The sequence below is a fragment of the Salvelinus alpinus genome, chromosome 3 (genome assembly GCF_045679555.1).
Source record: "Salvelinus alpinus chromosome 3, SLU_Salpinus.1, whole genome shotgun sequence".
NCBI lineage: Eukaryota > Metazoa > Chordata > Actinopteri > Salmoniformes > Salmonidae > Salvelinus > Salvelinus alpinus.
Window position 1 is genome coordinate 71,659,543 of NC_092088.1, and position 14,489 is coordinate 71,674,031.

A 14,489-nucleotide genomic window follows, 5' to 3' on the forward strand; every position below is an offset into this window, starting at 1 on the left:
AACAATTCATAAAATTGCCACCAGACAATTTACATTGACCCACCCCCTCCCTTTTGTGCACTGCTGCTACTCGCTGTTTGTTTGTTACCTATGCATAGTCACTTTGCCCCCACCTACATGTTCAGATTACCTCAACTAGCCTGTACCCCTGCACACTGACTCGGTACCGGTTCCCCCTGTATATAGCCTCGTTATTGTTATTCTTATTGTGTTACTTTTTATTTTAGCCTACTTGGTAAATATCTTCTTCTTCTTGAACTGCACTGTTGGTTAAGGGCTTGTAATGCTTACAATGTAAATGTAAATTACAATTAAAACAAATCAATTGGACTTGGACAACGTTCCCCACATGTATTTATTTTTCTTAACATTTGATACAAATAATATAATTTCATTGAGAAGTGAAGTTATATCTATAGTCTACTTTAGTGTTTCAACCAACATGAGAAGATGAAATATTATAGATTATAAAAAAGAAAGTAATTTACCAGTTCATCATAATGCTGAAATGTATGAATTCATCCTCTTTTAGTTTGGTGCATTCAAACCCCTAGAACAGAAATAAAATATCCCTTTTTTAAATTCTACATTTCGGGTAATAGAAAGATGCCCGTTAGGAAATGTTAGGAACATTGGAACAACTCTACAACACATACATTTTCTCATGGTGAAACTATCGTACCTACGGTAAAGTATTATTGAATTCCTTAGTGTTCAAGCATTACTAGGTTGATGGATAAATGGTGCAAAACAAATCTGTTTAGTTTGGCACAACATACAGAAGGAAACATATATAACCTGCAATTTTGCATTGAGAACAGTAAGTGGGTTGTAAAACAAACGTCTGTCATTTACATCAACTTGGGGAAAAAAAAGAATCATGCAAATTTGTCATACATTTTTGTCTTTAAATATGTAAATTATATGACAAAAAACAGAGGGGAAAAAATACAACATACACAATCATTTCTGTTCACTAACTGCTACATTTGTAGGCTATAAAGGAAGGTTCATAACCAACATTATTAGATTGGGATTAGAGAATTTAAATGACAAAGAAAACATACATAAAGATGAGAACACAGTGGTCCATTCCATTCTGTTAAGAAAAACTTGCTGCACCCATGTTGAGCCTGTTGCCATAACTATAGTTCATCATGGTTATTACATGGTCTTCTAGACTGATCCCAGATCCGTTGTGACATCATGATAACTACAGCACAAACAGGTCTGAGACAAGTCTAAAATGATTTTTTTTTCTATTCCATGCATCAACTTCTATTCTGACATATGATTGAGAACCATAGGAACAGGAAGAGTCAAGGAGTGTCATAGTGGAGTTAAGGGAAAAACATTCAAGTAAAAAAGCATTACAATATTAAATACTAGTGTAAACGAATCTCTAGGCCTGTCTGAAGTATACAGCATCACTATGACATCACCATTATAGTGGGAGTATTACTTCTATTTGTGGGGTGAGACAAATCAGTGCTATATGAATCTTCATCTTTCAGATAAGTGTTATTATGTTGAGAGTGTATCAGAGTGTGCATCCCAAATAGCACCCTATTCCCTATATATAGTGCACTAGGGAATAGGGTGCTATTTGGGATGCATCCTCACAGTTGATTATTATAACAACAGTGATGTGATATTGTTGACTAGTTTTTAACATTTAGCCGTGGATAAGTGTATCATACCCAACCTTCCTTGTTAAGGGTTGAAGTGTTACATAGATAGAAGCACCTAGAAACCTTCTAGAAAGCTCCGTCAGGAATCCATATGACTTTACTTTGTTCTTGGTCCACTATAGTCATGATCTGAGTGCAAATGTAGGACAGGCTTCCTCCTTGGACGATACCTGCAACACAAAAAAACTGTTTTCAAATCTGGGCCATTACTGTCTCAGAGTAGATGATCTGGTCCGGTTCTGTCTCAGAGTAGATAATCTGGTCCGGTTCTGTCTCAGAGTAGATGATCTGGTCCGGTTCTGTCTCAGAGTAGATGATCTGGTCCGGTTCTGTCTCAGAGTAGATGATCTGGTCCGGTTCTGTCTCAGAGTAGATGATCTGGTCCGGTTCTGTCTCAGAGTAGATGATCTGGTCCGGTTCTGTCTCAGAGTAGATGATCTGGTCCGGTTCTGTCTCAGAGTAGATGATCTGGTCCGGTTCTGTCTATGTAACTTCACTCATTATGATCTAACAGGCTGATCTTGGTCAGCACTCCTACTCTGATATAATTTATGAATACGAGGCCTGGAGTCTGACTCCAGACTGTAGGTACATATGACAGGCCTTCTCACATAGCAACAAACTGAATGTTATTATATGATATTAACATAATACTAACCTGTAAAGACCTTGCTGTACTCCTGTTCCGTTTTCTGTGCCATCTCAAACTGCTCCTTGGAATGTTTCTGTGAGACTTTATCCCGCAAGTATAGAGGATCCTTCTGTTCTCTGAATGAAGGAAAGAACAAAATCATATTAAATATCAAATATTTCAGTTCATTCAAAAAGAGGTGACATGGCACACAGTTGATATCACACAGAGACTGTGGTGGCATGGCAACAAAATTACCCCCAAATAAGTGCATAGAAGCCAATCAACATGACAGCAACAACAAAAAAGAAAGACTGTCTCTGCTCTTCACTACAATTGCAGTGTTGATGAGTAATAGCGCTGTACGAACTGAGCAGTAAGTACAGTCAAAGGCACACTGGGTGGCAACTGGGTTAATGAGCCTCTCTTGTCTGTGACCCGTCTGCTCCTGACCTGACCTGCTGTTTTCCTTTCCCTGCCTGGCCTACAGTCTACATATTGACTATATGACGCCATCCAAAGGATAGAAAGTCAGGGAGTGGTTCATGGTTTGGTTCTCTCTCTCTCTCACTCTCAAAGGCATCTGCCATATACATACTATTCTCGTGTTTATATGAGATGATTGGTCTCTGCTGGTTGCTGGTAGTGTGGAGTGAGCGAAGAGCAGCAAGGGCTTAGCCAAATAGCTGAGAGTGTACTGTAAGGCCCAGCCTCCAGCCTCTCTCGCTCTCTCTCAGAGACAGAGACGAGCAGCCCCCAGTACAAAGCTCAAAGCTGGAAGAGACAGGCCCAGCTTTCAACCTCTCAGTCACAGGGATAGCTCAGCTAGACGCCCCCACAGCCCATCACAGAGCTATAGGGCTCAGCCTCTCAGTCACAGGGATAGCTCAGCTAGACGCCCCCACAGCCCACCACAGAGCTATAGGGCTCAGCCTCTCAGTCACAGGGATAGCTCAGCTAGACGCCCCCACAGCCCATCACAGAGCTATAGGGCTCAGCCTCTCAGTCACAGGGATAGCTCAGCTAGACGCCCCCACAGCCCACCACAGAGCTATAGGGCTCAGCCTCTCCTCCCCTCCCATCCCAGGGACAGCTGGCACTCAGTTGATGACAGAGAAGGCTTAGTTCAATCAGATCCTCTCCATGTCCACTGCCGCACTGCACTAGTCTCTGTGAATGTGTGCGAGTATGTGTGAGACAGTGTGTGAGTGCCTACAGGGCTCTACAGTGCGACCATTTTATTTGTATATGCACCTAAATATTTTTCTGTGCGACCTGGAATTTTAAATTAGGAGTACCAGTGCGCCTAAAAAAATGAAGGATTCTAGCTTTATTACCTCAAATATTTTTCATTGTGCTCCTAAATTTCTTTGCGCCTACATTTTTCAACTTAGGCACACGTGCTCCTTGTAAAAAAAGTCAGGGTTGATCCCTGGCGTGTCTGTGCCTGCGTTTGTGTCTGTGTGTGAGCGTGTGCATGTCTGTGTGTTCAGCAGACTTAATCTTCCCCTCCGATTACAAATGAAAATACCAACCAGAGATCTTCTCTAATGAATCACAATTATCTCAAGAGGAGTGTCGGCTAGGACCGTTTCTGATTAATTACATTTTGATCACTTTGATTAATTTGTTTTGGAACGTGTCTGTGATAGGAATGAATCGGAGATCATTTCTGTAATGTTATAGTAATGAAAGTGCAACTAGACTGAAAGACAATGAAACTTAATACACTACTGTAAGTCAACCATGAAAACAGCAGGGATTTTGGAAAATGGCAGTAGATGAGGTAATGTGTTGCTGCTTGCTGTTTGTGGTGTAGGCAGAGTTACCGTATATGTAAAAGGTCTGGGTGTAGCTGGTGCAGAGGAGTCAGGCGCAGGACAGCAGAGATGAGTAATAAAAGTAACTTTACTCAAAATTACCAAATACATGTAGTAATACCAAGCCCACACAATAGGACCGAAATACATAAAACAAACACGCACAAAAACCATGGGGAAAACAGAGGATTAAATAATGAACATGTAATTGGGGAATTGAAACCAGGTGTGTAAAACAAAGACAAAACAAAAGGAAAATGAAAAGTGGATCGGCGATGGCTAGAAGGCTGGTGACGTCGACCGCCGCCCAAACAAGGAGAGGGACCGACTTCGGCGGAAATCACTTTGTAACAAGTTCTGATGTAAAAAGGGCTTTATAAATACACTTGATTGATTGATAGCACTGTTATTGGTTAAAAAAAAAAGTTGTTTAAAGAAGACTAAAGGAGATCCATGAGCTTTCACATTTCAATAGAGGAACTCCATGAGGGAAAGCAGCTGTGATAGCTTGGCCAGATGACTCTGATAGCAGTGGTGTTAGATCATTGTCTCAAAATACAGCACACAAAAATAAGTATTTATAGTAGAATGGGGGCTAGTACTCACTTTATCTGCTTTGCATTTTTGTAGCGAATGAAAATGACGATTGGGTAGATGTGAACGCTGTGAAGCCGTTCGATGGCGTGGGGTGCAATGTCAAGTAAACAGTGACAATCCTTCAAAATAGAAACAACAACAGAATCTAACCAGTTGGGTTTGCATGAGAAATGAATGACAGCACAGCAAATAATGTTTCCAAAATGACATATCATTAGATCAACTGACAAAATCTAACAGCCATTTTGTTAGGTTCTGTCACACTGTACATAACATACTGTCACGCCCTGACCATAGTAAGCTGTTTTTCTCTGTGTTGGTTGGGGCGTGATGGTGACTTGGGTGGGTTACATTTCTATGATGGCCTGATATGGTTCCCAATCAGAGGCAGCTGTTTATCGTTGTCTCTGATTGGGGATCATATTTAGGTAGCCATTTTCCCCATTGTTATTTGTGGGATCTTGTCTACAGTAAGTTACCTTTGTGCACTCCAGTAGCTTCACGTTTCGTTTGTTCTTTATTGTTTTGTTTAGTGAGTTTCTCTTTATTAAAATGATGTGGAACTCTATGCACGCTGCGCCTTGGTCTCATCTTTTCAACCATCGTGACACATACACACTGTCACGATATGGGATGGCAGCTGCCATGTATTAATCCAGATATTTACTAGTCCTGTCTATGTACAAAATATGCTGAACTGGTTTCTTTCCTAAATATGTTTTTATCTCAATAAGACTAAACTGTAAATAAATAATAATAAATAAACTAAATATACCTTCTCTGTGATTTCCTTGATGGAAGCAACAGTTGTGACATCAAAATGGCCGCTCCTTCGTTTGAAGTCGATGAAGACGCAGTCCTTCACCCCTCGTTCTATCGCCTGCTGAGATGCCTTCATCACCTCTGAATGGACAGACAAAAATAATCACATTTTAGTATTTCATGAGTCTGTATAAAATAACACATGATAATTGACAATCAATTTACTTATTTGAGTGGTTTACAATCCTGTCATAACATGACATAGCATTATCATAACATGACATAGCACTGTTATAACATGTCATAGTATTATAATAACATGACATAGCAATGTTCTAACATGAAATAGCATTATCATAACATGACATAGCACTGTTATAACATGACATAGCATTATCACAACATAACAGCCCACCAGGTAGGCACCGACAGAACCTCCCGGGGGCCTCCTTCACCAGCATGTCCTTGTTAGCCTCCACTAGGGGCCCCAGAACCAGCACTGGTCTGGGGCTGGAACACTCTAACTTCTGGACCCTCTGGTAGGCCAGGCTCACACCATCTGGTAGATAGACAACACACAGAACCGTCAGCAGAATTATGTAAAACTACAGTGTATATGTACATGATACCCTAACCCTAACCCCAGAACCAGCACAGGTCTGGGAATGGATCACTCCACCTCCTGGACACACAAAACAGAGATCATGAACACTGCAGTGGAAAACTAGCTTTGCACCTACATGAATAATAGCATATGCCACTTGAGGCACTTTTATCCAAAGCAACTTACAGTACAAAGCAAGTGCATACATTATGGGCATGTGAACCGTGTTGGAATGGACCCGGCAACCTTGGTGTTGCTAGAGCCGTGCTCTTACCCAGGGCTCTACGCTGACCTTTCATTTATTTTTTACAAGCAGTGCGTGTGCGCCTAAGTTGAACAAAATGTAGGAGCACACAAAGAAAAGTAGGAGCACAATGAGAAATATTTGAGGTATCAAGCCGTTTTCTTTGTTGTAATGGTCCAAACATGACAGTCATGAATCTGCGCTCAGTGTATTCTCCATGGTGCTCAGGGGCTGCGGTACAGTAAAGTAATCATTGCAACAATTATCCTCTGGGTGATTTTTAACCTCGTGCACTGGTGCTACTAAATTAAAACTCCAGGTCGCACGGCAAAATATTTAGGCGCACATGCGGGTGAAATGGTCGCACTGTAGAGCCCTGTCACTAACTGAGTCACACATACATGAGATAAATCAAGAATCTACATGTTCCACGGTTATCATTTACAGTACAGCAAGGTGTGAATGGTCCTTCCTCACCCTCCATGATGGGCAGTGAGTCAGTGCTGATGGCGTCCACTAGGTCCTTCCCGTCTTTAGACCCAGAGCGTTTGTGTTTCTGTTTTCTGCGGAAGAAGGACCTGCGAGCGGCAGCCGAGAGGGTCTTACTGGAGGTACCGCTCTCATCCTTCATATCAGGCATGCTGTGTCTCCTGTAGAACTCCTGGTCCATTCTGAAAAACACAGGGGAATACACAGTACAACGGGTTTGAATGAAGCAATAAGGCCCATGAAGGTGTGGTATATGGCCAATATACCATGGCTAAGGGCTGTTCTTAAGCATGACGCAACGCGGAGTGCCTGGACACAGCCCTTAACCGTGGTATATTGGCAATACATGAGGTGCCTTATTGCTATTATAAACTGGTTACCAACATATTAGAGCATTGAAAATAAATGTTTTGTCGTACCAGTGGTATACGGTCTGATATACCATGGCTGTCAGCCAATCAGAATTCAGGCCTTGAACCACCCAGTTTATAATGCTTTTTAAACGTGTTATACGCATGTATAAGCATTAATAAAGTATTTTAATAAGGCTTATCATGTGTTTTTTAACCTTTATTTGAACAGGGAGTCATACTGAGACCCAGGTCTCTTTTACAAATGAGCCCTGCAGAAACACATACATCAAATACCAAATGCAATCATTAAATATCTCTGTGTATCAACATTTCAACAGACTCAACATAACTGTTACCTAAAGTTTATTTACGGCAGGTACAGTATGACTTACATGTATTTGCTGGGGACCTGCCCTCGTGCCAGCTTGCGTGCACTCTCATCTAACTGCCACGCCATCCAGAAGCCAAAGTTGCCCTTTGGTAGCGTGTCTTCAATGTACAGGATGTCATCCTTCTTGAAACTCAGCTCCAGCTCCATCTCTGCTACTCGCTCATAAAGTGCTCTGAAAGGAGAAGGAACACAGATGGGTTGACGTTTATTTAGAAAATGTAAAGATCATTTTCAGGGGGACGCAGTGATATTGTAGAGTTGAAGTATGTGGACATGTAAAAACCAGGTACAGTTTATTTGCACCTGGTGGATGTTGACTACAGGCCCGATGTGACTCCATACGTGAAGGGGATTACAGTAGTAAGAGGTTGACTACAGGCCCGATGCGACTCCATACGTGAAGGGGATTACAGTAGTAAGATGTTGACTACAGGCCTGATGCGACTCCATACGTGAAGGGGATTACAGTAATAAGATGTTGACTACAGGCCCGATGTGAGTCCATACGTGAAGGTGATTACAGTAGTAAGATGTTGACTACAGGCCCGATGGGACTCCATACGTGAAGGGGATTACAGTAATAAGATGTTGACTACAGGCCCGATGCGACTCCATACGCGAAGGGGATTACAGTAATAAGATGTTGACTACAGGCCCGATGTGACTCCATACGTGAAGGAGATTACAGTAGTAAGATGTTGACTACAGGCCCGATGTGACTCCATACGTGAAGGGGATTACAGTAGTAAGATGTTGACTACAGGCCCGATGTGAGTCCATACGTGAAGGGGATTACAGTAATAAGATGTTGACTACAGGCCCGATGTGACTCCATACGTGAAGGGGATTACAGTAGTAAGATGTTGACTACAGGCCCGATGTGAGTCCATACGTGAAGGGGATTACAGTAGTAAGATGTTGACTACAGGCCCGATGTGAGTCCATACGTGAAGGGGATTACAGTAGTAAGATGTTGACTACAGGCCCGATGCGACTCCATACGTGAAGGGGATTACAGTAGTAAGATGTTGACTACAGGCCCGATGCGACTCCATACGTGAAGGGGATTACAGTAGTAAGATGTTGACTACAGGCCCGATGCGACTCCATACGTGAAGGGGATTACAGTAATAAGATGTTGACTACAGGTCCAATGCGACTCCATACGTGAAGGGGATTACAGTAATAAGATGTTGACTACAGGCCCGATGTGACTCCATACGTGAAGGGGATTACAGTAGTAAGATGTTGACTACAGGCCCGATGTGAGTCCATACGTGAAGGGGATTACAGTAATAAGATGTTGACTACAGGCCCGATGTGACTCCATACGTGAAGGGGATTACAGTAGTAAGATGTTGACTACAGGCCCGATGTGACTCCATACGTGAAGGGGATTACAGTAATAAGATGTTGACTACAGGCCCGATGTGACTCCATACGTGAAGGGGATTACAGTAGTAAGATGTTGACTACAGGCCCGATGTGAGTCCATACGTGAAGGGGATTACAGTAATAAGATGTTGACTACAGGTCCAATGCGACTCCATACGTGAAGGGGATTACAGTAATAAGATGTTGACTACAGGCCCGATGTGACTCCATACGTGAAGGGGATTACAGTAATAAGATGTTGACTACAGGCCCGATGTGAGTCCATACGTGAAGGGGATTACAGTAATAAGATGTTGACTACAGGCCCGATGTGACTCCATACGTGAAGGTGATTACAGTAATAAGAGGTTGACTACAGGCCCGATGTGACTCCATACGTGAAGGGGATTACAGTAATAAGATGTTGACTACAGGCCCGATGCGACTCAATACGTGAAGGGAATTACGGTAGTAAGATGTTGACTGATGTTTCAAAAAGAAATACAGTGGGGAGAACAAGTATTTGATACACTGCCGATTTTGCAGGTTTTCCTACATACAAAGCATGTAGAGGTCTGTAATTTTTATCATAGGTACCCTTCAACTGTGAGAGACGGAATCTAAAACAAAAATCCAGATAATCACATTGTATGATTTTTAAGTAATTAATTTGCATTTTATTGCATGACATAAGTATTTGATCACCTACCAACCAGTAAGAATTCCGGCTCTCACAGACCTGTTAGTTTTTCTTTAAGAAGCCCTCCTGTTCTCCACTAATTACCTGTATTAACTGCACCTGTTTGAACTCGTTACCTGTATAAAAGACACCTGTCCACACACTCAATCAAACAGACTCCAACCTCTCCACAATGGCCAAGACCAGAGAGCTTTGTAAGGACATCAGGGATAAAATTGTAGACCTGCACAAGGCTGGGATGGGCTACAGGACAATAGGCAAGCAGCTTGGTGAGAAGGCAACAACTGTTGGCCCAATTATTAGAAAATTGAAGAAGTTCAAGATGACGGTCAATCACCCTCAGTCTGGGGCTCCATGCAAGATCTCACCTTGTGTGGCATCAATGATCATGAGGAAGGTGAGGGATCAGCCCAGAACTACACGGCAGGACCTGGTCAATGACCTGAAGAGAACTGGGACCACAGTCTCAAAGAAAACCATTAGTAACACACTACACCGTCATGGATTAAAATCCTGCAGCGCACGCAAGGTCCCCCTGCTCAAGCCAGCGCATGTCCAGGCCCGTCAGAAGTTTGCCAATGAAAATCTGGATGATCCAGAGGAGGAATGGGAGAAGGTCATGTGGTCTGATGAGACAAAAATAGAGCTTTTTGGTCTAAACTCCACTCGCCGTGTTTGGAGGAAGAAGAAGGATGAGTACAACCCCAAGAACACCATCCCAACCGTGAAGCATGGAGGTGGAAACATCATTCTTTGGGGATGTTTTTCTGCAAAGGGGACAGGACGACTGCACTGTATTGAGGGGAGGATGGATGGGGCCATGTATCGCGAGATCTTGGCCAACAACCTCCTTCCCTCAGTAAGAGCATTGAAGATGGGTCGTGGCTGGGTCTTCCAGCATGACAACGACCCAAAACACACAGCCAGGGCTACTAAGGAGTGGCTCCGTAAGAAGCATCTCAAGGTCCTGCAGTGGCCTAGCCAGTCTCCAGACCTGAACCCAATAGAAAATCTTTGGAGGGAGCTGAAAGTCCGTATTGCCCAGCGACAGCCCCGAAACCTGAAGGATCTGGAGAAGGTCTGTATGGAGGAGTGGGCCAAAATCCCTGCTGGAGTGTGTGCAAACCTGGTCAAGAACTACAGGAAACGTAGGATCTCTGTAATTGCAAACAAAGGTTTCTGTACCAAATATTAAGTTCTGCTTTTCTGATGTATCAAATACTTATGTCATGCAATAAAATGCAAATTAATTACTTAAAAATCATACAATGTGATTTTCTGGATTTTTGTTTTAGATTCCGTCTCTCACAGTTGAAGTGTACCTATGATAGAAATTACAGACCTCTACATGCTTTGTAAGTAGGAAAACCTGCAAAATCGGCAGTGTATCAAATACTTGTTCTCCCCACTGTATGTGCAGCAATCTGATATGAAAACATTTCCGAGTGACAACATAGTTTTAGTACCTGATATAAAAACCATCTCCTGGTGAGTCTTTGAGCATGGCGAGCTCATCCAGACGATGTTGAACTTTAAACATGACCGTTTCAGCCGGTTTCAACATCTCCAGGTAAGCCTCTTCCGCAGTCTTATTCTTCATGTTGACACCATTGTACTGTTGAAAAACATCCATTCAATATTGAGCAAAGTAATAATACAAAATGTTTGTGAATCACTGAATAGTTCAAATTAACTGTACATAAAAAAATGGAATAGGTAGCTAGCAAGAAAAAAGGTATGTGTTGGAGTGACCCCGCCTCTACTTCAGTGCTACACACAGCCCAGGAAGTCTGTATGTATACCTGTCAAACTCTCTACGTATGTACCATACAGGTTACCTCTATACTACACCATTCAATACTATACGGCTGTATACTGTACCTCCAGTATTTGGTCTCCAGGCACCAGTCCGTCGGGACACTTGGCAGGGCTGTCGTCCTCCAGACTCTCTACATATATACCATACAGGTTCCCTCCACAGAGCTGCACCCCCAGCTCTCCCTGGGGCTTCTTCAGCCGCACCAGCCTTACCTCTGGGGCCCTGCGAGAGCCTGCACCTGGAGAAGATAACCTGGACAGAGACGGATATGCCTCCCATAGTCAGAGTCTATCTGGCAACCCAATGACCATCATTTCAATTTGGTCAATTCAGGAAGGTAACTGAAATTCCAACTTCCTGAATTGACTGAATTTAAACCTCCCACAGTCAGTCTATCTGGCAACCCAAATACCATAATTTAAATTCGGTAAATTCAGGAACGTAACTCAAATTCCAACTTCCTGCATTGACTGAATATGAATGGAATTGACTTAAACCCCGATGACCACTTTCCACTTAATAATTTGTCCATGCTTTGTTCCATACATATTAATAACTAACACCAAGGAACAGAATGCTACAGCTGTTGTTTATTTGATTTATTTCTACAGTATTATGACCACCTGAGTTATCCTGTACCTGAAGGAGCTGTGAGGGCTGGTGGCTGGGGTGGTCTGTTTAGAAGGTGGTGTCATGGTCCCTTCGTCTTGCTCACTCAAGGTGTCGATGACGGAGTGATTGTCTGGAGTGGTGGCTCCGCTGAGCTGGGGGGTTGGCTGACCACTGATGGACTCCATACGAGAACTGAAGAGAATGTCATCAAAATCAGTCTCCTATTACCTGTAGCGAGAGACAGGTAATGTGTGTGTGTGTGTGTGTGTGTGTGTGTGTGTGTGTGTGTGTGTGTGTGTGTGTGTGTGTGTGTGTGTGTGTGTGATTGTGAGTGCCCTTACCTGGAGCGAGAGTGGTTTCCCAGCTGGAACATGTGTGGGTTGTACTGAGCCAGGATGGTGATGGTGTCACACTGCTGACCAATCACAAGCCTCGCCTGCTGCTCGTTGGCGTTCCGCAAGTTGATCCCATTAAACTGAAAGAAAGAACAACAACAGTTTGAGTGAGTGAGTGAGTGAGTGAGTGAGTGAGTGAGTGAGTGAGTGAGTGAGTGAGGGAGGGAGGGAGGGAGGGAGGGAGGGAGGGAGGGAGGGAGGGAGGGAGGGAGGGAGGGAGGGAGGGAGGGAGGGAGGGAGGGAGGGAGGGAGGGAGGGAGGGATGAGAGAGAGGGATGAGAGAGAGAGACAGAAGAAAAGAGACAGAGAGAGAGAGACAGACAGAGGGAAAGGTGAGAGAAAGAGGGTGAGAGAAAGAGAGTAAGATTAAGATCGAGAATGTGGGTAAATGGCATTTAAACATGTTTTTTGAGTTAAAGGTGCTACATGTAGTATGTCTCAGCCATGTGGAAGCTAGGTGAACACTTAGGCTGAAAATAAACAACTCTGCCCCCTCCCCCGCATCCCGTTTCCCCACAACAAGGTGGAGACTTTGTGGCTGTGGAATCTAGTGGAAACCACTCGCGCTTGATTCCTTTACTTACAGTATGATCCACCAACTTTAAACAGCTGAAAATACTATATTTTTCATTATTTAAAAAATATTTGGGTAGCCAAGCGGTTAGAGCGTTGTGCCAGTAACCGAAAGGTTGCTGGTTTGAATACCAGAGCTGACAAGTTGAAAGATCTTTAGATGTGCCCTTGAGCAAGGCACTTCACCCTTATTTGCTCCAGGGGCGCCGTACTGCTATGGCTGACCCTGTAAAACAACATATTTTAAATCAAATGTATCGGTCGCAGGTGTAGCGAAATGCCACCGCTGCAGGTGACAATACAAAATTAAAACATATATTTCACAGCGATTTAAATGGTACAATGATGCTGTACACAATGAATTGCTTGTTTTGTCACATAAACTGAAATTAGGCAAACATTATAGAATTCTAACAACCAGGTAATGGCAGGGCGATTTCTGCCAATTTTGTGTCGGACCAAAAACATTTTTTTCTTTTTTAACATTGTGAAACCCTATCATTTCATTATTACTGCAGATATATTTTGGACATTTTATGAAATTACAAAGCAAAAATAGCACATGATGGTTACCACCATGACTTTCTTACATTTTAGTCATTTAGCAGACACTCTTATCCAAAGCCACTTACAGTAGTGAGAGCATACATTTTCAAACTGGTCCCCCGTGGGAATTGAACCAACAACCCTGGCATTGCAAGCGTCATGCAAGCCCAATGATCTACTAACTGAGCTACACGGGACTATGACCCAAAAAGTAGGTGAGGAAAACATACCTCCAGCAGTTGGTCCCCGTACTCCAGCCGCGCTTGGTGTGCAATGCTTCCTGCCGTCACCTTGGACACGAACACACCCCCATTCTCCCCACTCACTATGGAGATGCCCAGCGGTTCTGCCCCCTTCTGTACCGTCACGTTACGGGGCTCCTCCAGATAGGGCCTTTTAGGAGACCAACAGAAAGAAGAACATTACAAAACCTAATACTGACTTAGTGTCATACTGTAGATGACACCACACACACACAAAACCCATCCTGTTAAAACATCCTCCTGCAAGAAGTGGTTTTACTTTGGCACAATTTTGAAATAATACTAAATATCAAAGGCCAATGAAAATGATAAGGGAAAGTACTGACTAGCCTGAATGCAAATGCCTCCTTCTGTTAAAGCATATTACAACACAGATATAAGCTGTGCATAAAAAGGATGTTCCAGCCAGGCTCCAGATCATGTTACAATCATGCGATCAGACAAAATTCAACAGCATCGTCATGCAATTTTAAGGAACTAGTGAATAGCACTGAAGACACTTTAAAGGAATATAATGTGTATTTTCTCTTATGTTATATCATAGTCTCAACATCTCACTAAGGACTTCTCAAATGCAAAGGATTAGCGTTGCAAAATTCCAGGAAGTTTCAAAGTGGCAGAAAAT

General features: G+C 43.0%; 1 protein-coding gene across 2 annotated transcripts in view; it reads right to left on the reverse strand.

The window, feature by feature from the left end:
- Positions 1-336: 336 nt before the first annotated feature.
- Positions 337-14,489, reverse strand: part of LOC139571254 (disks large homolog 5-like) — a 103,119-nt gene continuing 88,966 nt past the window's right edge. For both annotated transcript variants that reach the window (XM_071393937.1, XM_071393935.1), the window contains exons 26-37: positions 13,832-13,994; positions 12,429-12,562; positions 12,115-12,279; positions 11,538-11,727; positions 11,123-11,271; positions 7,584-7,754; positions 6,827-7,020; positions 5,917-6,060; positions 5,515-5,642; positions 4,749-4,858; positions 2,350-2,459; positions 337-1,861 (exon numbers count right to left, since the gene is read on the reverse strand). In XM_071393937.1, coding sequence (XP_071250038.1) covers positions 1,758-1,861; positions 2,350-2,459; positions 4,749-4,858; positions 5,515-5,642; positions 5,917-6,060; positions 6,827-7,020; positions 7,584-7,754; positions 11,123-11,271; positions 11,538-11,727; positions 12,115-12,279; positions 12,429-12,562; positions 13,832-13,994 — 1,762 coding nt within the window. In that variant the 3' untranslated portion in view covers positions 337-1,757. The remainder of the gene's footprint in view (positions 1,862-2,349; positions 2,460-4,748; positions 4,859-5,514; positions 5,643-5,916; positions 6,061-6,826; positions 7,021-7,583; positions 7,755-11,122; positions 11,272-11,537; positions 11,728-12,114; positions 12,280-12,428; positions 12,563-13,831; positions 13,995-14,489) is intronic.